Source organism: Phyllobates terribilis, unplaced genomic scaffold (genome assembly GCF_046119375.1).
Source record: "Phyllobates terribilis strain yellow unplaced genomic scaffold, ASM4611937v1 Scaffold_5__5_contigs__length_657084704, whole genome shotgun sequence".
NCBI lineage: Eukaryota > Metazoa > Chordata > Amphibia > Anura > Dendrobatidae > Phyllobates > Phyllobates terribilis.
Window position 1 is genome coordinate 610,463,698 of NW_027362765.1, and position 26,456 is coordinate 610,490,153.

The window sequence follows — 26,456 nt, forward strand, 5'->3', positions numbered from 1 at the left end:
GTGCACAAAATCCTTAACATTTTGTAGTACTGGTAAGGTTCATGTGCTGTGAAGGCCCAACATTTACAAAAAGCTTTCTGTGCTATTAACCCCTTTCCGATGTGGTACGTAATAGTACGCACCATGTCAGCACCCCCATGTTCAGTGCGGGCTCCGGCGCTGAGCCCGCACTGAACCGGGCACATGTTAGCTGATTTACAGTGGGTATGGAAAATATTCAGACCCCTTTAAATTTTTCACTCTTTTTTTCATTGCAGCCATTTGGTAAATTCTAAAAAGTTCATTTTTTTCTCATTAAAGTACACTCTGCACCTCATCTTAACTGGAAAAAAAACAAAAAAAAGTAGAAATTTTTTCAAATTTATTATAAAAGAAAAACTGAAATATTACATGGTCATAAGTATTCAGACCCTTTGCTCAGTATTGAGTAGAAGCACCCTTTTTAGCTAGTACATCCATGACTCTTCTTGAGAATGATGCAACAAGTTTTTCACACCTGGATTTGGGGATCCTCTGCCAGTTCTGTCAGGTTGGATGGTGAAAGTTGGTGGACAGCCATTTTCAGGTCTCTCCAGAGATGCTCAATTGGGTTTAGGTCAGGGCTCTGGCTGGGTCAGTCAAGAATGGTCACAGATTTGTTCTGAAGCCACTCCTTTGATATTTTAGCTGTGTGCTTAGGGTCATTGTCTTGTTGGAAGGTGAACCTTCGGCCAAGTCTGAGGTCCAGAGCACTCTGGAAGAGGTTTTCATCCTGGATATCGCTGTGATGGGCTGCATTCATGTTTACTTCAATTGCAACCAGTCGTCCTGTCCCTGCAGCTGAAAAATACCCCCATAGCATGATGCTGCCACCACCATGTTTCACTGCTGGGATTGTATTGGGCAGGTGATGAGCAGTGCCTGGTTTTCTCCACACATACCGCTTAGAATTATCACCAAAACGTTCTATCTTCGTCTCATCAGACCAGAGAATCTTATTTCTCATAGTCTGGGAGTCCTTCATGTGTTTTTGAGCAAACTCTATGCGGGCTTTCATATGTCTTGCACTAAGGAGAGGCTTCTTTCGGGCCACTCTGCCATAAAGGCCCGACTGGTGGGAGGACTGCAGTGATAGTTGACTTTGTGGAACTTTCTCCCATCTCCCTACTGCATCTCTGGAGCTCAGCGACAGCGATCTTGGGGTTCTTATTTACCTCTCTCACCAAGGCTCTTATCTCACGATTGCTCAGTTTGACTGGATGGCCAGGTCTAGGAAGTCTTCTGGTGGTCCCAAACTTCTTCCATTTAAGGATTATGGAGGCCACTGTGCTCTTAGGAACCTTGAGTAATGCAGAAATTCTTTTGTAACCTTGGCCAGATCTGTGCCTTGCCACAATTCTGTCTCTGAGCTCCTTGGGCTGTTCCTTTGAGCTCATGATTCTCATTTGGTCTGACATGCACTGTGAGCTGTGAGGTCTTATATAGACATGTGTGTGCCTTTCCAAATCAAGTCCTATCAGTTTAATTAAACACAGCTGGACTCCAATGAAGGAGTAGAACCATCTCAAGGAGGATCACAAGGAAATGGACAGCATGTGACTTAAATGAGTGTCTGAGCAAAGGGTCTGAATACTTATGACCATGTGATATTTCAGTTTTTCTTTTTTAATAAATTTGCAAAAATGTCTACATTTGTGTTTTTTTTTCAGTCAAGATGGGGTGCAGAGTGTACTTTAGTGAGAAAAAAATGAACTTTTAAGAGTTTACCAAATGGCTGCAATGAAACCAAGTGAAAAATTTAAAGGGGTCTGAATACTTTCCGTACCCATTGTATACAACTGACATGTGCCCTCACTAGCCGCGGGTGGAATCACGACCCACCCCCGGTTGTTAACTAGTTAAATGCTGCTGTCAATCTTTGATAGCGGCATTTAACAGCGCTGCGCCGGAAGCATTATCACTTAGCCCGCCCATCGGTGACCCCGTCACGTGATCGCTAGTCACCGATGGGTTGGCATGACAACCCGGGGTTTGCAACAGACCCATGTGATTGTCATGTCCAGATTGCCATGAGCGCCCAGCACTCATACCAAGTGAGGAAATCTGCTACACACAGGCGATTTGATCATCGCCTGTGTGTAGCAGAGGGGATCAAGCAACTGCAGCTTCTAGTCTCCTATGGAGACTATTGAAGCAATCAAAAAGTAAAAAAAAAAATGTTCTTAAAAATATTAAAAAAAATAAATAAAAGTTTAAATCACCCCCCTTTCACCCCATTTAAAATAAAACAATAAAAAAAAAACCATACACACATATTTGGTATCGCCGCGTTCATAATCGCCCGATCTATCAATATAAAAAAATAATTAATCCGATCGCTAAACGGCGTAACGAGAAAAAAATTCTAAATGCCAGAATTACGTTTTTTGTTAGCTGCAACGCTGCAGTAAAATGCAATTATCAAAACATCGGATCTACCCCAAAATGGTATTGGTGAAAACGTCAGCTTGGTGCGCAAAAAAATAAGCCCTCACCTGGCCCCAGATCCCAAAAAATGAAGATGCTACGGGTCTCGGAAAAAGGCGCCATTTTTATAATTTTTTTTTTTAGCAAACTTTGGATTTTGTTTTCACCACTAAAATAAAAAAGAACCTATGCATGTTTGGTGTCTATGAACTCGTAATGACCTGGAGAATAATAATGGCAGGTCAGTTTTAGCATTCAGTGAAAGTGGTAAAAAACAAAAGCAAAAAACAACTGTGGAATTGCACTTTTTTGCAATTTCATCGCACTTGGAATTTTTTTCCTGTTTTCCAGTACACAATATGGGAATACCAGTGATGTCGTTCAAAAGTACAACTCATCCCGCAAAAAATAAGCCCTCACATGGCCATATTGACCAAAAAATAAAAAAGTTATCGCTCTGGGAGCAAAAAACGAAAACGCAAAAACGGAAAATGCTCCGGTCATGAAGGGGTTAAAGCTTGTTTTACACATCCATGTGTCACGGCCTGGTCGCAGGTCTCCCAATCAAAATTCAACAGTCTTATAGGCATATATAAAGCTGTCAAGTTCTAGTAAGGAGATCAGAGGTCAGTCAGTGCATGACGGTGCGTACTCAGACCGCAACACAAGTATGTGTAAATGCGGCCTAGAGCGCACATTTTTATTTGGACCAATTAGTTTTGCTGATACGCACCAGCAGAGAGTCTGTACAACACCCTGCCATGTGCTAGTTCAGCATCATGCCATGACACGCTGAGAAGAGATATTCTACCATTGAAGCAAAGATTTTACATGAAAGTGCCAGGCTTTTTTTGTTACAGATGCTTTAAATACATTAAGAAAACAGAATTTAAAAAACAAATCTACAATTAGAATAAAATCACAAAAGAAAAGTAACTTACCTCCAACAAAGGCATCTCCTGCTCCATTGGTGTCTACAATTTTACTCTGGTCAATTTCTAACACCGGGAATGACACAACTTCATCAGCTGGAGAGAAAACACCACAATGAATGTTGTCATACCTACATGGCATGCCAATGAAAGCAATTTAGAAACTAGAAAAGTTTATCCAGGACTTTGCCATGTGTGCATTGGAAATTTAGGATGTGTCAATTAAAAAGACCTATGGAAAACACTATGCAAAAAGGGTCACAACTTTAAGGATACATTCACACATCTGTGAATGTTCCAGTCCTGTCCGTTTTTTTCTAAAACAGCACGCAGACCCATAGTGTGTCATTTATCCATCCTGTGTCTCCGGTCCATGAGAGTCACAGCATGTCCTATTCTCATCTGTTTTGTGGATCAGACTCCGCTATTGGGATTGCAGAACTTTTTGGGGGGAATTTTCTGAAATCAGGAAAAAATAAAGTAGAGATTTTGCTACAATTTAAGAAAACCGTGACAAAAACATACTGCAGCCGCAATGTGTATACTTAGCAATTCCAGACTAGTGCATTGAGTGAAATTAGCAAAGCTGTTTGTGCACCTATGCAGACCCATTTAGGTCACGGAGACACAGGTTTATTCACACATAGCAGCTGGGCCTTATTCTTGACATACTGTCTAGAACCACTTTTCCAAAAATAAGCGATTTTACAGCAAATTGCAAAGCAAACACTGATTCCCAAACCGTTATATCTGCATAACCCTAAAATCCCTCTGAGTATACTTGCACACTGCAGTTTTGTTGTAGAACACAAATCTAAATATATTTGTCTTGGTTAGAGAAAACAGATGTTGAAGTAACCCAACCAGTTCTCCCTCCAGATCATAAGAGGAAAGGCAACAGCATCCAAAACCATTCACTGCCAAAGTGATAGTTTTCTATAGTAAGAGCAAAGAAGACAAAAACATGCAAAAGCATGCAATATAAGCTGCACAAGAACATATGAATTATATAACAAGTTAAAGCGCACCTGTCAGCAAGATTGTGCTCAGTAAACTACATACACTGTGAGGTGGGCGACATTACACTGATTAATATGATACCTTGGTTGATGAAATCAGTCCTGTGGTTCTTGTGTAATCTTTACTATCAGTTTGGAGGTAATGATATGCCCGGGCTTCAGGGTGGCCTATGAGTGGGGGGGGGGGGGAGGGGCTCTATCTGGTGCTCTGCTTACATATTCATCTGCATGCTCTTATGACAGCTCATTGTGCCTTCACTGACCTGCCTCCTATTTTACACAATGCATCTAGTAGTGCGGAGCTAGGTAAAATAGGAGGCAGGTCAATGAATGATCAGTGGCTTGTCATAAGAGCATACAAATGAATATGTAAGCAGAGCACCAGCTAGATCACCCTCCACAGGCCTCCTCAGAGCACGAGCATATCATCATCTCCAAACTGAAAGTAAAGATTACACAAGAACCATGGGACGGATTTCATCAACCAAGGTATCATTTTAATCAGTGTAATGTTGTCCACCTGACAGTGTATGTAGTTTACTGAGCACAACTACATATTGGGCCCCCTTCTTTTTAACATATTTATTAATGACCTTGTAGGGGGCATACAGAGTAATATTTCAATATTTGCAGATGACACTAAACTCTGCAGGGTAATGAATACAGAGGAGGACAATTTTATATTACAGGAGGATCTATGTAAACTAGAAGCTTGGGCTGATAAATGGCAAATGAGCTTTAATGGGGATAAATGTAAGGTAATGCACTTGGGCAGAGGAAATAAAATGTATAATTATATGCTTAATTGTAAAACACTGGGCAAAACTGTAACTGAAAAAGACCTGGGTGTATTGGTGGACGACAAGCTCACGGTTAGTGGCCAGTGTCAGGCAGCTGCTGCAAAGGCAAATAAAATAATGGGATGCATTAAAAGAGGCATAGATGCTCATGAGGAGAACATAATTTTACATCTATACAAGTCATTAGTGCGACCACACTTAGAATACTGTGCACAGTTTTGGTCTCCGGTGTATAAGAAAGACATAGCTGAACTAGAGAGGGTGCAGAGAAGAGCGACCAAGGTTATTAGAGGACTGGGGGGTCTGCAATACCAAGACAGGTTATTACACTTGGGGTTATTTACTGTGGAAAAATGAAGGCTTAGGGGTGATCTTATTACTATATACAAGTATATGAGGGGACAGTACAAAGACCTTTCTACTGATCTCTTTACTCTGAGGTCTGAGACGGGGACAAGGGGGCATCTTCTACGTCTGGACTAAAGAAGGTTTAATCATAATCACAGACGGGGATTCTTTACTGTAAGAGCAGTGAGACTATGGAACTCTCTGCCGCAGGATGTTGTAATGAGTGATTCACTATTAAAATTTAAGAAGGGCATGGATGCCTTTCTTGAAAAGTATAATATTACAGGTTATATATACTAGATTCCTTGATAGGGCGTTGTTCGAGGGAACTAGTCTGATTGTCGTATGGAGTCGGGAAGGAATTTTTTTCCCCAATGTGGAGCTTAGTGTTGCCACATGGTTTTTTTTTTGCCTTCCTCTGGATCAACATGTTAGGCTATGGGTTGAACTAGATGGACTTAGTCTTCCTTCAACCTTAAAAACTATGTAAAACTATGTTACAATCCTGCTGACAGGTGCACTTTAAAGCACCACTCCAGTGTGTTTTTTTTTATTGCAGCGCTGGAGTGGTGCTACTAAATCTAAGACCTTTTGACCGTCTTAGACTTACCAGCTGCAATCTACATCTTTTATCGGTACATTTCCTGTGTCTGAAGTAGTCTTTGACCTGCTGGGTCGCGCCAGTGTTTGCTGTGCAATCCACAAGTCCCAACTCAATGTAAATCTATGAGAGCAAGAATGAGCGTCTCATAAACTTACATTGAGAGCTAGGGACCATTACTTCTGACTTTTGGTCAATCAGAAGTTGCTGTCACAAGATAGCGGCACAGGAAAAGCTGAAGACGGCGACTGGTTTGTATAAGACTAGGGTCAGTGAGCTTACATTAGTAGCACACTGCAGAGCTGAAATAAACAAAAATTCCTGGAGTGGTGCTTTCAAAACAAACAAATAGGTTTGTCCATCACCACCAGCTCCTGTTTGGGGTAACCGGGCTCCCAATGCCATGCTTCCCTTGAATAGAAACAGCTGTTATTTGCTGAAGTGAACAACAGCTGATAGACTGGAAAGCCCGGTATCAGACTCAACTGATCTGATGTCAATGACTTATTCCAAGGTGGTGTGCATTTCATGTTGCCACATTTGCAACAGAACATTAGCCACATTTAAAAGAGGTCTCTTTATCAGGTGTGGTGTATGAAGTAACACCTTCACATATATAAAATATATCTCTAAACTAATCTCCCTATATCTTCCCACACAATCTCCGGTCCTCCCAAGACCCCCTATGCTCTTCCACACTTGTACGTTTCTCAGCTAATCGTGTCCAAGACTTCTCCCGAGTATCCCCCATCCTTGGGAATTCTGTGCCACCAACACAGATTATTCACCACATTCTGAACTTTAAGGCGAAACTTGAAAACCCATCTCTTCAAAAAAAAGCTTACAGCCTGCAATGACCCTACTGGTATTTCCGCACTATGAGAACTGCCACCTTATCAACACAGGAGCTGCCAGAATCCCCAACCTACTGTCTCTTTCCCATCACCTGGCAGCATGTTAGCCCGCAAAGGCAGAGGTCTCTCCCCTTTGTGCCAGTCTGTCAATGTTGGTTTGTTCACTGTAAACTATTTGTATTTTAGCTTCAGTGATTTGAAGCCCAGAAGTTTGCTCCAGCACACTAGGTGTCTAGGTGTTAATCAGCCATTTTAAGGGCTGGGTTTTTTTTGTGAACGACCATAGAGCGGGTGGGAGGTCGTTCACCATATTTCCACCCCAGGGTGGGGTCTGGGGTTTAAATAGAAGGCCTGCTGAGGTATTCAGTGTTCAGTGTCTGGTGAGGCTGGCTCCAGAGAAGGGAGCTTGTGTTTGTTTTCCTGAACCTTCTCTGTGTGGGTGGATCGCCACAAGCCTGTGGACTGTGCTATTTTTCTTTAGTTTAACCCTTTTTTGCCAAGAATGACCTGTTTGTTTTGTTGGACTTGACAGTGGTTTATGCCGTGCCGTAATAAACCACTGAGAAATTTAAAGCAACAGCGTTCCTGTGTCTACCTCCGTGTTCAGCTGAGTGAGAAATTTACCACAATACATACACACACATATATATATCTCTAGGCGACATTGTGTAATAAATAGATATAAAAAATAAAAGACAATGAGCTTAGATCATAAATCAGTTGTAATACCACGTTTGTTAACCAACAAACCTAAGTGGTCATAAAAGCTTGCTTTGTAACATCACTTATTTTATATTTATTAGCCACTAATAGGTCTCTAGGTGAGGAAGTCCGGCACCATATGCCTGCCTTAGTATCCCGTTAATCCAAAACATCAAAAAAAACACCAAACAACTGGGATCCTGGGTGCTGCACTGGTGTATTGGCCACAAATAACATCAACACAATTAGTAAAAGGTGGCACTCACCGTTCCTTAAAAACTCCTTTATCGCACGAAAAATTAAAACTTGGTTGCAGGAGAAATGGAACATGTAATGGACGATCGTCGTTTCATGCCTCAAATGGTCTTTGAATTTCAAGGACCCGTTGAAGTGCAGGGTGGCGCGAAACGGCTGTCGTCCATGACGTGTTCCATTTGTCCTGGAACCAGGTTTTAATTTTTCGTGCAATAAAGGAGTTTTTAAGGGACGTTGAGTGCCACCTTTTCCTTCTTACGTTCATGTCATTAATAGGTCTCATACCTACAAGATTATTATTCTTTTCTCTCTATTATTGAGAAAAATCAATCTTTTTTTCTAGCTGACTTCCAAGATACCAAAACATTTTTTTTCTTTTGACTATAAATATACAGAAATATGGAAAGGACAAACAGTAAAGCATTATTGAGACCAAACCTCAAAACCCAGTAATGCGAACAAGTCCTTGGGTCAAATAGAAAGCGTTAAGCAGGAAGGGAAGACTGGGATTTTAGAACCTAGACCTAATAGAATTTAGACCTAATAATAAGTAGAGTTGTGTAGCAATCAGTTTTGGCACAATTTATTAGAAGATTAAATATTTCTGACCGATTCTTCTGCATTTAAATCGGTCCATTTTAATAAAGACTACAACTGCTAAAAAATGTATAACTTTCCCATACAAATATTTGTGTACTCTGCAACTTTAGTGTAATGTTATCTGCCTAGGTTCTGCCTGGCCCAAGAGGGCCTCAAAATCTAGCATTTCGAGACTAGTACATAGAACAGCTTTGATAAGTTAGAAGACCGTGTGTAGATTTCTCGATAACAGCTGTTCATTACAGCTTGTGGTTAGCACAGGCTGGGTACAGGGAGTGCATTATAGACATGTAACATGAGAGTAGTTTTAACCCTTTTTTACCAAAATGCAATATTTTCCCTCAAATGTTTTTATTAAACTATTTTTAAGGTGTATATGAAGTGATGTTAAAGTGTTATGAAGTACGTGCTATTGAAAGCCTTTTATGGGACTGGTTGAATGGGAAAAAAAGAAAAGAAAATTGTGCAGAGAACGCAGAGGTTTTGTTCATCGACTGGTTGTCCTATGGGTGGCAGGCTTAATAAGAGTTTTTGGAAAAGTGTGTTGAAGGAAAAGAGAGTATGTTTAAATGATGCTGGCTTATTAGATCTGGCTGAAATATTGTGAAAAACCTCTAAATGTGTATTAAGAGGCGAGTTAAAGGAAGAAAAACATGGTGATACGTTTTTGTATGTATAAGTATGTAACAAAGATGGCATTGACCTCACTGCCACTCCCAGGATTCACTCAATCCCCTTACATTGTCCCCGAAGGATGGACATGTTATATATGCAGGAATAAGAATCCAGATTGAGTGGAGACCTGTTGTGTATGTGGTGCCCCCTGTTGGCACATAGAAACGTATAAACCTCTGACTCCTAAGACAGGATTGTATCCTTTGTTATCGCTCCACAATCCATTTCCATACTATACGTCCCCAGAGACTGGTCAAGCCAGTGTGGCCCCACAGGCCGGTGCCCCAAGTTTATGCCCCCACTAGTCTCGGCCATACCCCAATGAATATCATGACTGCACTGGATGGGACCAACGCCCCTTCAGGCCCTGCCCTGCCTTCCAGCTCCTCTTGTGACACATCCCAAATGGGTGCAGCAGTTATACGTCAGTCTTTTGCTGCCATCCAAGATTCACTAGGACAATTACTCAGTTAAGGTGGACATCTCGCCTCAACCCCTGCTGCTCGTCCAGATTAATACCACCAGACCTCACACCCCAGTCTAGGGGACCAGATATTGTAGAGCCCCAGGAGGATGTGCGTTGTCCTTGGAAGACTAGTGAAATGATGGCTGAGTAAAATGTCAGACCCTGAAGTATTTCCCATTCCATTTGTTGGAAAGGCCCATGCCATTTCAAAATTAGAAAGGTCTTCTCCTGTTGTTGGCAGAATTTAGAGGACCTGGTGTCCGCAAAAGCAGGGGATACTTTTACCCCTTTGAGGCGGGGGCAATAGGGGCCACATCCGCAGATGATACTTCACTGGATTCGAGGAAGCTGTATGTGAGAAAACTCACACAGTGGGGACATGCCAAGTTAGCTTCCCAGTCAGCCACCCTTCATGATATTCAACGGGATGCTACAGGGTCAGTAGAAAAATATTATACCCAGCTCTGGCAAAGAGAGCAGGACTTAGGATATGAGAACATGTTCGAGGTCCACACCCGTTTACTGTCCTGTGACTTGGTTGAAGACTTAAAGCCCGTGATTAAAGAGCCACTAATAGTGTTCCGCCCAGAGTACCGGACCATGTCCTCAGCCGTGATACTCCAAGCAGTCAAGGGCGTGGAAGCAACTAATACCCTGAATAATAAGGCAAAAACCCGATCCTTTGTGCTTCTTATGTATGACCAGACGAGGATGAAGAAATTTCACATTATAATTGTGGAAAGCCTGGACACACAAAAGAAAATTGTAGACTCCTTCCTAAACTCAGAGGAGAGCATGATTACCCCCCTTTTCCAGTGCGGGAGTCAGGGTCCCACTAAGCCTTGAATGCTGTGCAGATCCTCCTGGATAAGTCTGCTGAAATTGTTCTGACTTTCTTCCTCACTGTTTATGTCCCTCATGCTGTTACTGCCATTCTCTCTCAAGTACAACCAAAACATCTCAGTATTGCTCACCATCTTAGGTTTCAATGTGCCCTACTCATGCCTGATAACATCACCATTCAATGTTGCACTACTCTGAATCCAGTCACCTTGTTGCCTCTGGAAGGAGTAGGGGTGGTAGTGGTAACCTGGGTGACCTGCTAGTTGAGGCAGAAGAGGAACATAACTGTGTACAACTAATGTCCCAGGAAACGGCAGGTTTCAGTCATGTTACAGATGTTCCACTAGATAACCTAAACCATGAGCTCTTTGTGGATGGATCGCGGTATGGCTTGGATGGCCGATTCTACACTGGATATTCTGTTTCCCTCCATGAAACCATAAAAGCAGAACCGCTGCCCCCACACATGTCCACCGAGGAAGCTGAACTCCGTGCCCTAAAAGAAACCTGCAGACATGCTTAAGACCAAACTGTTGCTAAGCTTTTGGCATAGCTCACAACTATGGACCTATATGGAGAGCTCGATCTTTCCTCACAACGGCAGGCAAGCCTATCAAGAATTACAAATCCGTCCAATGCCTGATAGTGCCATAGTGAAAGTCAAAGGCCATGCAAAGGATGACTCAACCACAGCAAAAGGCAACCACCTGGCCGTCCAGGCTGCAAAATCTGCAGCTTACCAACCAAGACACAACCCTGCTGGGGTGGCAGCTGCACAGGTGGACTATGATCTTCTCCAGAAGCTATAACAGGCTGGTGTTGAAGAATTCGCCAGATGGCAAGAGACGGGAGCTATGCAGTCACCAGAAGGACTGTGGCACGTGAGGGGCAATATGTGCCTTACCCGGGTTCTGTATCCCGTGATGGCTCAAGCCACCAACGGCAATACTCACCAATCAAAGACTGCCATGATAGACCTTGTGAACCGCCCTTGGTATGCTCCTGGGTTCAGTGTCACTGCAGTGAAACACGTTCAAGCCTGTCTGACTTGTGTGCTCAACAACGTGGGACGCACCACCAAGACGTCTATGAGACATGCACTAAGGCTCCTATCCCCCTGTTCCAGCGTCTTCAGATTGAATGTCTTCTATTTCCCAAGATGCAAACCTATGAGTATGTACTAGTGTGTGTCGACCTCTTCTCAGGATGGCCAGAAGTGTATCCAGTGTGTAAAGCCACTGCAAAGGCTACAGCAAAGAAACTAATCTCAGAAGCCGTCTGCAGATATGGGGTGCCTGAGACTATAGAGAGTGACAGAGGTAAAGCAGAAAATAATATGCGCCCTGGGAGTGGGACAGGCTTTTCATACTCTAACATCCACAAAGTAGCGGTAGATTAAAGAGTAGTGTTGAGCATTCCGATACTGAAATATCGGGTATCGGCCGATATTCACTGTATCGGAATTCCGATACTTAATTCCGATACTTTTATAATATCGAATACCGGAATCGGAAGTTCCCATAATGCCTGCGCTCTGCAGTGTCTCTGAAGGATGACAAGCTGGATGGCAGCGCTCAGCTGCGATCCAGCTTGTCATCAGAATGCCATCCCAGCGTGGGAGAATTCTCCTGATTGTTTAAAAGCCGGCGCGCGGTAAAAAGCCGCCGGCTTTTAAACAATCACGCAGCCCCATACTGCTTCCCCGCAGCCTCCCACCCCGATGCTCCGCTCCCCTCGCCACCTCCCATCCCGATCGTAAATTAGGACCGGGCGGGGAGCGCAGCACCAAGGAGCGAAGGACCCGGGCGGGGAAGCCGGCAGTGAAAAGACTTCACCGCCGGCTTTCCCGTTCTGTGCTGCGCTTTCCCGCCGGTTATTTCAAATGAACAGCTGAGGTATCAGGTGATGCCGATCAGCTGTTCATTTGAAGTAGCCGCGGTGCCCTCAGAGGGTTCATGTGAGTTCATGCTTGACTGCATGAACTCACATCAACTTTCCCACGGCCGCACAGGTCAGCCTCACCTCCCAGACCCGTCATGATTAGTGTGTGCGGGGTGTGTGTGTGTGCGGGGTGTGTGTGCGGGTGTGTGTGCGGGGTGTGTGTGTGCGGGTGTGTGTGCGGGTGTGTGTGCGGGCAGACATAGGCCGATGTGACACTACTACTCCCATCGGCCTATGTCTGTCCCCCGTCCACTCCTGCCAGCAGGATCAGCTCGATGGGAGCAGTAGTTCCCATCAGCCTGATCCTGCTATTTAAATTGCCCTACTGTGTCCCCAATAAATGTTAAATACATGTCATTGGTGGCCAGTGGTTACCTAAAAGAAATTAGTTCATACATTACCTGTCCCCGCCGATCGCCACCTAAAATAAAGTAAAAAATAAAAAACTACACCTATACTCACCAAGACACCTAATTCCCCGAAGCCATCGATCTCCTGTAATAAAATATAAAATAATAAACCACAACCTTATCCTTACCCCTCCGTAGTAGTCCACGAGTGTCCCACGAAGATCTCCAGTTCAGAGCAGCCACATAGAATGTGACCGCTCTGAACCGCTGCCGCCGCTAGAATGACGGGGCCGTAAGGGTTCACCGGAGTTCAGGCAGCGCTGCTCCGGTTAGCTCCTTTACGGCACTGCTGTATCGTGAGAAATTCCCACGGTACAGCACTGCCGTAAAGGAGGTCTCCGGAGCTGCGCTGCCTGAATGCACTCCGGTGACCTCAGTCAGTGGCTCCCGCTGCCGGGAGCGGACGTGTTCCCGGCAGCGTGAGCTTACAGCAGCCATGCACAGCTGTCACCATCTCCAGATGTGACAGCTGTGCATGGGAGATCAGCGCAGGAACGTGGACAGGTAACTATTTTTTTTTTAGTAAACTAAGAATTAAATAAAATGGTGTTTTATTTCAAATAAATTATTTTTTTCTGGGTGTAGTGTGTTTTTTCTTTTTAACACTTTGTAGGTTAGTAATGGGGGTGTCATATAGACGGCCATCATTACTAACCTGGGCTTCATGGCAGCTGGCGCTGACATGAACCCCACCACTATTACCCCCTGCCACCGCACCAGGGCAGCGTGGAAGAGCGAGGCTAAGTGCCAGAATTGGCGCATCCTATGGATGCGCCATTTCTGGGGCGGCTGACGGCTGGTGTTTCTAGCCTGGGAGGGGGCCAATATTCATGGCACCCTTCCTGAGCTATTAATATCAGCCCCCAGCTGTCTGCCTAGCCTTTGCTAGCTATTAAAATAGAGGGGACCCCACGTCATTTTTTTTTGGGGGGTCCCCCATTTTAATAGCTAGTAAAGGCTAGGTATTCAGCTGGGGGCTGATATTAGTAGCCTGGGAAGCTCCGTGGGTTTTACCCCCTTCCCAGGCTTCAAACATCTGCCCCAGCCGTCTGCTTAACCTCCGCTAGAGACTAAAATTATGGGGGATCCCACGCCATTTTTTTTTTAAATAAATCCTTTATTTTAACACTAAATGACATTTGAGGACTTAATAAAGATGCAGTCCCTAAATTATTATTTATTTTTTAATAAATTTTTCCCAAAACTTTTGACGTGGGCTTCGCCATATTTTTGTATGCCAGCCAGGTACAGCATCCAGCTTCTATGAACGCGCCATTTTCCGGGGCGGCCGCGGACTGCAATTTTCAGCGGGGGGGGGGGAGGGCAAAAAGCTTGGGCCTCCCTGCGCTGCAGATTCCATCCCCCAGCTGCCTAGTTGTACCTGGCTGGACACAAAAATAGGGAGAAGCTCCACGTTTTTTTTTTTTTTAATTATTTCATGAAATTCATGGAATAATTAAGAAAAAAAGGGCTTCCCTATATTGTTGTGTCCGGCTAGGTACAAATAGGCAGCTGGTGGTTGGGGGCAGCCCGTTCCTGCCTGCTGTACCTGGCTGGACACAAATATAGTGTGAAGCCCCACGTCAATTTTTTTTTAATTATTTCAGGAAATTCATGAAATAATTAAAAAAAAATTATGTGGGGCTTCGCCCTATAATTGTGTCCAGCCAGGTACAGCAGGCAGGAACGGGCTGCCCCCAACCACCAGCTGCCTATTTGTACCTAGCCGGACACAACAATATAGGGAAGCCCTTTTTTTCTTAATTATTCCATGAATTTCATGAAATAATTAAAAAAAAAAATGTGTGGCGCTTCGCCCTATTTTTGTGTCCAGCCAGGTACAACTAGGCAGCTGGGGGCTGGAATCTGCAGCGCAGGGAGACCCAAGCTTTCTGGGTCCCACCCGCTGCAAATTGCAGTCCGCAGCCGCCCCGGAAAATGGCGCGTTCATAGAAGCGCCATCTTCTGGCGCTGTACCCAACTCATCCAGGGCCCTGGTGCGGTGGCTCACTGGGTAATAAAGGGGTTAAGGCCAGCTTGGCATTATCAGCTGGCCCTAAGCCCGAAATTCATGGGGTCACGCCAATATTAGACATGACCGCCATGAATTTCTAGTAAAGTATTTAAAAAAAACACAAACACCCAGAAAAAAGTCCTTTAATTGAAATAAAGACACAATTCTTTATTGTTCTAAATTAAACCATACTTACCGCCACACCCATTCCAGCTGAAGCCAACGATCTCCTGCAATAAAAGTAAAATAATAAAGCAACCTCATCCTTACCTTTCCATGGTTCCCAGGACAGCTTCAGCTCTGCTACATCGAGATGACAGGCTGGACCGCAGCAGAACGCTGCCATCCAGCCTGTCATCCCGCGGACACTGAGAAGCGCAGGCATGCTTGCGCTCCTCAGTGTCTTTCTGTGACGTCATCCAGATGAGCCGAGGTCATGTCCAATGAACTCAGCTCACCTCATGCACGTCACTGACAGCGTGGGAAAATTCTCCTGCACTCAGCGCTTCAGCGTGAGAATTCTCCCACGCTGTCAGTGACGTGCATGAGGTGCGCCGAGTTCATGGGACATGACCTCACCTCATGCACGTCACTGACAGCGTGGGAAAATTCTCACGCTGAAGCGCTGAGTGCAGGAGAATTCTCCCACGCTGTCAGTGACGTACATGAGGTGAGCCGAGTTCATTGTCGGCTCATCTGGATGCCGTCACAGCCAGACACTGAGGAGTGGAAGTATGCCTGCGCTTCTCAGTGTCTGCGGGATGACAGGCTGGATGGCAGCGTTCTGCTGCGGTCCAGCCTGTCATCTCGATGTAGCAGAGCTGGAGCCGTCGTGGGAGCCATGGAAAGGTAAGGATGAGGTTGCTTTATTATTTTTCTTTTATTGCAGGAGATCGTTGGCTTCAGCTGGAATGGGCGTGATGGTAAGTATGGTTTAATTTAGAACAATAAAGAATTGTGTGTTTATTTCAATTAAAGGACTTTTTTCTGGGTGTTTGTGTTTTTTTTAAATACTTTACTAGAAATTCATGGTGGTCATGTCTAATATTGGCGTGACCCCATGAATTTCGGGCTTAGGGCCAGCTGATAATGCCAAGCTGGCCTTAACCCCTTTATTACCCAGTGAGCCACCGCATCAGGGCCCTGGATGAGTTGGGTACAGCGCCAGAAGATGGCGCTTCTATGAACGCGCCATTTTCCGGGGCGGCTGCGGACTGAAATTTGCAGCGGGTGGGGCCCAGAAAGCTTGGGCCTCCCTGCGCTGCAGATTCCAGCCCCCAGCTGCCTAGTTGTACCTGGCTGGACACAAAAATAGGGCGAAGCTCCACGTTTTTTTTTTTTTTAAATTCATGAAATTCATGGAATAATTCAGAAAAAAAGGGCTTCCCTATATTGTTGTGTCCGGCTAGGTACAAATAGGCTGCTGGTGGTTGGGGGCAGCCCGTTCCTGCCTGCTGTACCTGACTGGACACAAATATAGGGCGAAGCCCCACATCAATTTTTTTAAATTATTTCATGAATTTCCTGAAATGATTTAAAAAAAATTGACGTGGGGCTTCGCACTATATTTGTGTCCAGCCAGGTACAGCAGGCAGGAACGGGCTGCCCCCAACCACCAGCTGCCTATTTGTACCTGGTTGGACACAACAATATAGGGAAGCCCTTTTTTTCTTAATTATTTCATGAATTTCATGAAATAATTAAAAAAAAAAAATACGTGAAGCTTCTCCCTATTTTTGTGTCCAGCCAGGTACAACTAGGCAGCTGGGGGATGGAATCTGCAGCGCAGGGAGGCCCAAGCTTTCTGCCCCCCCCTCCCCCCGCTGAAAATTGCAGTGCGCAGCCACCCCGGAAAATGGCGCGTTCATAGAAGCTGGATGCTGTACCTGGCTGGCATACAAAAATATGGCGAAGCCCACGTCAAAAGTTTTGGGAAAAATTAATTAAAAAATAAATAATAATTTAGGGACTGCATCTTTATTAACTCCTCAAATGTCATTTAGTGTTAAAATAAAGGACTTATTTTAAAAAAAATTGACGTGGGGCTTCGCCCTATATTTGTGTCCAGCCAGGTACAGCAGGCAGGAACAGGCTGCCCCCAACCACCAGCTGCCTATTTGTACCTGGCCGGACACAACAATATAGGGAAGCCCTTTTTTAAAAAAATTATTTCATGAAATAATTAAAAAAAAATTGACGTGGGGCTTCGCACTATATTTGTGTCCAGCCAGGTACAGCAGGCAGGAATGGGCTGCCCCCAACCACCAGCTGCCTATTTGTACCTGGTTGGACACAACAATATAGGGAAGCCCTTTTTTTCTTAATTATTCCATGAATTTCATGAAATAATTTTAAAAAAAAATGCGTGGGGCTTCGCCCTATTTTTGTGCCCAGCCAGATACAACTAGGCAGCTGGGGGCTGGAATCCGCAGCGCAGGGAGACCCAAGCTTTCTGGGCCACCCCCGCTGCAAATTGCAGTCCGCAGCCGCCCCAGAAAATGGCGCGTTCATAGAAGCGCCATCTTCTGGCGCTGTACCCAACTCATCCAGGGCCCTGGTGCGGTGGCTCACTGGGTAATAAAGGGGTTAAGGCCAGCTTGGCATTATCAGCTGGCCCTAAGCCCAAAATTCATGGGGTCACGCCAATATTAGACATGACCACCATGAATTTCTAGTAAAGTATTTAAAAAAACACAACACCCAGAAAAAAGTCCTTTAATTGAAATAAACACACAATTCTTTATTGTTCTAAATTAAACCATACTTACCACCACGCCCATTCCAGCTGAAGCCAACGATCTCCTGCAATAAAAGTAAAATAATAAAGCAACCTCATCCTTACCTTTCCATGGCTCCCACGACAGCTTCAGCTCTGCTACATCGAGATGACAGGCTGGACCGCAGCAGAACGCTGCCATCCATCCTGTCATCCCGCAGACACTGAGAAGCGCAGGCATACTTCCACTCCTCAGTGTCTGGCTGTGACGGCATCCAGATGAGCCGAGGTCATGTCCAATGAACTCCGCTCACTTCATGTACGTCACTGACAGCGTGGGAAAATTCTCCTGCACTCAGCACTTCAGCGTGAGAATTTTCCCACGCTGTCAGTGACGTGCATGAGGTGAGCTGAGTTCATTGGACATGACCTCACCTCATGTATGTCACTGACAGCGTGGGAGAATTCTCACGCTGAAGCGCTGAGTGCAGGAGAATTTTCCCACGCTGTCAGTGACGTGCATGAGGTGAGCTGAGTTCATTGGACATGAACTCGGCTCATCTGGATGACGTCACAGAGAGACACTGAGGAGCGCAAGCATGCCTGCGCTTCTCAGTGTCTGCGGGATGACAGGCTGGATGGCAGCTTTCTGCTGCGGTCCAGCCTGTCATCTCGATGTAGCAGAGCTGGAGCTGTCCTGGGAACCATCGAAAGGTAAGGATGAGGTTGCTTTATTATTTTTCTTTTATTGCAGGAGATCGTTGGCTTCAGCTGGAATGGGCGTGATGGTAAGTATGGTTTAATTTAGAACAATAAAGAATTGTGTCTTTATTTCAATTAAAGGACTTTACTCTGGGTGTTTGTGTTTTCTTTTAACTTTGACTATGGGGTTAGTAATGGGGGTGTCTTATAGACGCCTCTCCATTACTAACCTGGGCTTGATGTCAGCTGGCATTATAAGCTGACATCAACCCCAACCCTATTACCCCCTGCCACCGCACCAGGGCAGCGTGGAAGAGCGAGGCTAAGTGCCAGAATTGGCGCATCCTATGGATGCGCCATTTCTGGGGCGGCTGACGGCTGGTGTTTCTAGCCTGGGAGGGGGCCAATATTCATGGCACCCTTCCTGGGCTATTAATATCAGCCCCCAGCTGTCTGCCTAGCCTGTGCTAGCTATTAAATTAGGGGGGACCCCACGTCATTTTTTTGGGGGGGTCCCCCATTTTAATAGCTAGTAAAGGCTAGGTATTCAGCTGGGGGCTGATATTAGTAGCCTGGGAAGCTCCGTGGGTATTACCCCCTTCCCAGGCTTCAAACATTTGCCCCAGCTGTCTGCTTAACCTCCGCTAGAGCCTAAAATTAAGGGGAACCCCACGCCAATTTTTTTTTAAATAAATCCTTTATTTTAACACTAAATGACAAGTACAGTAATCAACACTGTCACTGTACTTCATATATATGTGACTGACATGTTTCTATCTATCTAATCTATGTGTGATTCTCTATTCCTTCTATTCTAAATTGTCGGGTACAGATGCTGAATTGCCGGCCGGCTTTCTTAAAGAGACGGTGCATGAAAACACTATTATTTTTTTAAATAAATCCTTTACACTAAATGACAAGTTCTGTAAGCAACACTGTCACTGTACTTCTTATATATGTGACTGACATGTTTCTATCTATCTAATCTATGTGTGAAGCTCTATTCTGTCTGTTATAAATTGTCGGGTACAGATGCTGAATTGCCGGCCGGCTTTTTTAAAGAGACGGTGCACGAAAACACTAATATTTTTTTTAATAAATCCTTTACACTAAATGACAAGTACAGTAAGCAACACTGTCACTGTACTTCATATATATGTGACTGACATGTTTCTATCTATCTAATCTATGTGTGAAGCTCTATTCTTTCTGTTGTAAATTGTCGGGTACCGGTGAATGCCGCTGATGAATTGCCGGCTTTTCATGTCATTCTACATTATTCTTAGTTGTTTTACTTCATGTAGAATTAACCTACAAGGAAAGAAAGGGTTTATTTTCATTCCGATATTTGTGTCCCATTGACTTGCATTGGTTTCCGGTATCGGAATCGGCGATATCCGATACTTTTTGGGTATCGGCCCGATCCAATCCGATACGATATTTCCTGATATCGGAAGGTATCGCTCAACACTATTAAAGAGATTGAATGGTACATTATTAATGCAACAGTCTGCATAAGGGAAAAAAATAGTATTAACAAATTGCCTTAGGCAAATAATCCCCAACTAAAGACCATAAAATATAACTTTTAATAAAACTACTAAAGGAATATAAAATATAAACAATTTTGCATGAGTTAATATATGTCTTCAGACACAAATATGCTATCTATTCACTGAAGTTATCACTTTATTCAGTGTCCTTTAAACATTCCTCTTTTTACGGTTTGAGGATATGGTTTGAGTTTAGGTAGGCCGCTACCTATACTATCCTATCATTGAGTATCCATTATCATATCTGACTGAAGCTTATTAAAAGCATTCAGACCATAGGTTTTGACATTTTTTACATTTTATATTCCTTTAGTAGTGTTATTAAAAGTTTAATTTTATGGTCTTTAGTTGAGGATTATTTGCCCAAGGCAATTTGTTAATAGTAGTGTTTACTCTACGCATCGGTGCATATAAGGAGTGTACAAACTACGAATCCAGTGGATCTCAAAATTTGGGGCATAAGGCATTTAGTCTTGGGACCCCGGAATGGGAACCTGGATAAAATGCTTCTCCAGGAGGTATGTAGGCACTTCTACAGACTAAGGTCTTGTAGCCCTAATGGTTTAAATGAGGGGGTTTATCTTCTCAGCATAGTTTCCAAATGATATATGTGGTGTACCCAGGTCACTGGTATCTAGTGTTAAACAGATGACATATGGGATCAGCTGTGAGTGAGTCGGGACATGCGTGATATGAACTACTGCGCAGACACGAGACTGTGAAGCTTTCACATGCACACACTCTCTTTCAGCGACTATAAATACTGCGCAAGCGTCACCATCGAGACCCGTAAGCACTGGAAGGAGAAGGCGCAGCGGGGAATTTTGGCCCGCAGGGGATCGGCTGATTGGCGGTGAGTATCACAGATAGATGTGTAAGCACAGGCGAACTGGGTGGTGTTAGAAATAAGTTTGGAGGAAGGAGCATGATAGGTAAGTGGAAATACTGATAAACCAATGATATATGACCCTCCTAACAGATGATGGTTGTAAGATATAATGACATCACGTCATAACACAATGAGAGCTACTATTGGCCTGGAGTATAGAGTGATCTGATTTGTTGACCTTTGATGACATCAGACTGCTGGCTCATTTTAGCCTCAGTACCCTGATGACGCCAGGGTTTCTGGTAAAACATGTTGGGGAGGCTTAGGACTATGTTTTAATAAGTGTCAGTCAGATATGATAATGGTGGATAGTAAAGGTAGTGGCTGCACCAAGACTATACTCAAACCATAAAAATGAGGAATGTTTAAAGGACACTGAATAGAGTGATGACTTCAGTGAATAGATAGTATGTTTGTGTCAAAGGACAAAAATGACAAATTTTATAAATTTTATATTCCTTTAGTAGTGTTATTAAAAGTTAGATTTTATGGTCTTTAGTTGGGGTTTATTTGCCTAAGGAAATTTGTTAATAGGAGAGATTGAATGGGACCCTGAAACTGAAAATCCAAAAAGCCATGGCTGAAACGGACAGATTGTGAACAGAATGCTTGCCTCTTGCACTCTTTTCAATCAGGTATACTCCAAACAAAAAGACAGGCCTCAGCCCATATAAGGTGTTATTTGGGTCAACAGCTACGCTAGGGTTGTAGTATCCACAGCAGCTCCAGATGCAAATGATAGGCTGTCTTCTTATTGTATTGCACTTACAAAACGCTTGTCTGACATATACTCTCAAGTTTACTCCAGTCTTCCAGATCCCGATTCTGTGGAAGCGAGCCACCCCCTGCAGGCCGGAGACTGAGAGGTGGTCAAAAGACACATTAGGAGAGCCCTGGAGCCTCAATTTGATGGGCCCTTCCAAGTTCTACTAACAACTGAGAAGGCCGTAAAGTGGAAGCCCAACTGGATCCACGCCTCACACTGCATGACAGCCGAGCCCAAGAAAGCCACAGAATGAGGTGGATGCACACCCTGTGCTTTATCCTTTTTGCCTTGATAAATGGGGGCTTATCAATGGCTATCTCCCAAGAGAGAGAATGGGGAGCTATTTACCATTTTCTGGTTTAATACCTCAGACCTTGTAGTCAGCTATAAATTTGACCTGTGTAACATGTTCTCCAGCCCTGGGGTGGAGCGGCAGCGTGGGGACACCTATAGACTCACCCAAAAGTATATATATGTCACCACCGCCAACACTGGCAATGGGTCTGATTGGGAGTACTGGAGTATGGTGGGTGGAACACTGGGGAAGACTGGGCCTGCAAACCTTCCATAGCCTGAGAAAAGAGACAATAATGGTAGAAGCCTCCTTACTAGAATGAATCTGCTACAACCAGAATACGCATCCAAACGTTGAACAGTAGGGCCCTGTCTTATTTGTAAGTCTAACAACTGTCTTCCCCTATACTTGACGATAGAGAACTCCTCTGTTACGGAGGCTGGACTGTATGTGATGGGCATAAATATCCAAGGGGGCAATGATTGATTAGGACACTTATCTTAAGGCTATCATGGACCGACCTATTCTAAATAAAAAGGAGACCCCGCAACCTAATACTTCCAAAGATTCATTCCTTGCGCCCCGTACCTATGAAGATAAACTAATCAGTGGAGACGGGATGCTCTGAGACCAATTATTGGTTAGAATGGGTAAAAATCTCTGCACTAGACATGAACAAGAGTGATTGTATAGTCTGTGCCCTAGCTAGACCTCATCTAGGCATAGCATTTAACCTACTTATGCCACACATATATTTTCAGTAGGCCGGGAGACAGATTATTGTTTATAAGAGGCTGGACGTCGACTCTTGAACTGATGTTTGTGTGAATGACTGCGGTTTACCTATTATATCAGCTTCTACAGGTGATTGTGTTACTATCTTTGAAGGATAGGGACGCAGGGTCATTGAACAATCGATGTTTACTAATATGTGGATTACCCATTGTATAAGTCCATGTAAGCTTGTTGACCTGCAAAACACTGAAGGACAAACTATGCAGACAGGACACCATGGTTCCATCAAGAGGGACACAGATTTGACATTCTACAGGATGCCAGCTTATGCGACCACGGCCCAAGCTGGAATAATACAGATCTGCTCCATTGACCATCACTGAACCCATGTTTGGGGAAGCCAGGTTGGGACCTTCCGGTTACCTGGCCCCATGGAGACGTTTGGAGAATCCAGGTTGGTACCCTCTGGTCACCTGGCCTCATATCTCAATGGACTGTCAGCTTCCTAAGCCTGTCACTACCTCCTCTCTGTAAGTGCCTGCCAAAAGCGGGGTGCCACAGGTGGGGGTAGTCGGCCCTAGAAGCCCCGAAGTCGCAGAGGCTGTAATCCCGGCGAGACAGTGGAAGGGTGAGACTCTGTAATTTGCACCATCTTGTGTACTTGCTGGGACTGTACTATATGCTATTGTCTGTTAGTGGTACAATAAAGCATAAATAAAGTATTGCCACACTGTTTTACCCTCACCCTGTGTTGTCTGAGTAGTATTATGTCCACAGGGAAGGAGTGCGGGCGTTCAGTGGGATGAACCATTGTCCAAGCGGTCTTTCTAGAGACAGCTGTGCCAGCGAACGAGAGCACTCACTGACTCTCGAGTCTTCACAATAAGTAAAACAGAGCTCTTGATTTCTCATACAAGTTACAGCACATTACTGAATGCTCACAACATTCAGGCTGACGTACCACAAGTGAGAGAGCCACGATGGACAAGTCAACATTCAGATAAATTATGATAGCAGTGGTAAGTTTGCAGTACCAAACACAATTCTAACGGCCGGCTGCTGCTGTTTTTCAACAGGCAGACTGATCCTACGTGCAGGCTGTTGTTGTATTAGCTTTTTCAACAATCACATATACCTTGCCTAGCAGTTCTGGTTGATTCCATAATTTTCCAGCGTTAGATAAGTGTGGTAAACTTATGTTTGTAAACCGTGTACTTGTGTCCAAACTGTATGTTGAAAAAGTGCCAGTGGCAACAGACTTGTTAGTGTGAGAGAAAAAAAAAACATACCATGTTAAAAAAAAAATATCTTTATTCTTCCCGGGAGCAGTTAACAAGCAGTCAGAAGAGTGCCGAAGCGACGTCAGTCAACTCTCATTGTATTTTGAGCAGCATCTGTAAGCACGCCCCAGAACTTTAATTGATAACTGGCTCTGCAGTGCATCTGTGCAGATCGAGCTGTCAAACTGCTAGGGCGTGCTTAAAAATCGCCACTCATAATGCTGTGTGTGATGACTAATTACTCCGTGAACACCTCTATGGCTGAAAGCTGGCAACTTCCGAAAAAAGAATAAAGTTAATTTCCTTCCGGTATCTGTGTTTTTAGCAAAGCAGACGGGCAACAGTGGAACACTATAAACGTGTAAATTAACTGTATATCAGCAAGTTAATAACATACAGTACAGACCAAAAGTTTGGACACACCTTGTCATTTAAAGATTTTTCTGTATTTTCATGACTATGAAAATTGTACATTCACACTGAAGGCATCAAAACTATGAATTAACACATGTGGAATTATATACTTAACAAAAAAGTGTGAAACAACTGAGAATATGTCTTATATTCTAGGTTCTTCAAAGTAGCCACCTTTTGCTTTGATGACTGCTTTGCACACTTTTGGCATTCTCTTGATGAGCTTCAAGAGGTAGTCACCGGAAATGGTTTTCACTTCACAGGTGTGCCTTGTCAGGTTTAATAAGTGGGATTTCTTGCCTTATAAATGGGGTTGGGACCATCAGTTGTGTTGTGCAGAAGTCTGGTGGATACACAGCTGATAGTCATACTGAATAGACTTAGAATTTGTATTATGGCAAGAAAAAGGCAGCTAAGTAAAGAAAAACGAGTGGCCATCATTACTTTAAGAAATGAAGGTCAGTCAGTGCGAAAAATTGGGCAAACTTTGAAAGTATCCCCAAGTGCAGTTGCAAAAACCATCAAGCGCTACAAAGAAACTGGCTCACATGAGCACAGCCCCAGGAAAAGAAGACCAAGAGTCACCTCTGCTTCTGAGGATAAGTTTATCCGAGTCACCAGCCTCAGAAATGGCAGGTTAACAGCAGCTCAGATTAGAGACCAGGTCAATGCCACAGAGAGTTCTAGCAGCAGACACATCTCTACAACAACTGTTGAGAGGAGACTTTGTGCAGCAGCCCTTCATGGTAAAATAGCTGCTAGGAAACCACTGCTAAGGACAGGCAACAAGCAGAAGAGACTTGTTTGGGCTAAAGAACACAAGGAATGGACAATAGACCAGTGGAAATCTGTGCTTTGGTCTGATGAGTCCAAATTTGAGATCTTTGGTTCCAACCACCGTGTCTTTGTGCGACGCAGAAAAGATGAACGGATGGACTCTACATGCCTGGTTCCCACCGTGAAGCATGGAGGAGGAGGTGTGATGGTGTGGGGGTGCTTTGCTGGTGACACTGTTGGGGATTTATTCAAAATTGAAGGCATACTGAACCAGCATGGCTACCACAGCATCTTGCAGCAGCATGCTATTCCATCCGGTTTGCGTTTAGTTGGACCATCATTTATTTTTCAACAGGACAATGACCCCAAACACACCTCCAGGCTGTGTAAGGGCTAATTGACCAAGAAGGAGAGTGATGGGGTGCTACGCCAGATGACCTGGCCTCCACAGTCACCAGACCTGAACCCAATCGAGATGGTTTGGGGTGAGCTGGACCGCAGAGTGAAGGCAAAAGGGCCAACAAGTGCTAAGCATCTCTGGGAACTCCTTCAAGATTGTTGAAGACCATTTCCGGTGACTACCTCTTGAAGCTCATCAAGAGAATGCCAAGAGTGTGCAAAGCAGTCATCAAAGCAAAAGGTGGCTACTTTGAAGAACCTAGAATATAAGACATATTTTCAGTTGTTTCACACTTTTTTGTTAAGTATATAATTCCACATGTGTTAATTCATAGTTTTGATGCCTTCAGTGTGAATGTACAATTTTCATAGTCAAGGAAATACAGAAAAATCTTTAAATGAGAAGGTGTGTCCAAACTTTTGGTCTGTACTGTATGGGCACATGACAGATTCACCTGAAATGCGTTTTCGGTCTTCTGATAAAAGTCTGCAGTTATTTCCATGGAAAGATACATGTGAATAGAGCATTTTGAACAGCACTCATTCACGATTATCTGTCAGTGTAAGTGCAACTGTTTGCCACTCCTCTCAGGTATATAGATACAGTTGTACTCAAAAGTTTACATACCCCGGCAGAATTTTTCCTTTCTTGGCCTTGTTTCAGAGAATATGAATGATAACAAAAAAACTTTTTCTCCACTCATGGTTATTGGTTGGGTGAAGCAATTTATTGTCAAACTACTGTGTTTTCTCTTTTTAAATCTTAATGACAACCAAAGACATCCAAATGACCCTGATCAAAAGTTCACATACCCTGGTGATTTTGGCCTGATGACATGCAAAGAATTTGACGCAAATGGGTTTGAATGGCTACTAAAGGTAACATCCTCACCTGTGGCCTGTTTGCTTGTAATCAGTGTGTGTGCGCATAAAAGCTGAGTGAGTTTCTGGGATCCAGACAGACTATAGCATCTTTTATCTAGCCACTGATGTTTCTGGATTGTGAGTCATGGGAAAAGCAAAAG

At 44.0% G+C, this 26,456-nt stretch overlaps 1 protein-coding gene across 2 annotated transcripts in view; it reads right to left on the reverse strand.

Annotated features, from left to right (window-relative positions):
* The window catches only part of ADK (adenosine kinase), a 355,225-nt gene that overhangs the window by 11,566 nt on the left and 317,203 nt on the right, over positions 1-26,456 (reverse strand). For both annotated transcript variants that reach the window (XM_073686078.1, XM_073686077.1), the window contains exon 10: positions 3,387-3,473. In XM_073686078.1, coding sequence (XP_073542179.1) covers positions 3,387-3,473 — 87 coding nt within the window. The remainder of the gene's footprint in view (positions 1-3,386; positions 3,474-26,456) is intronic.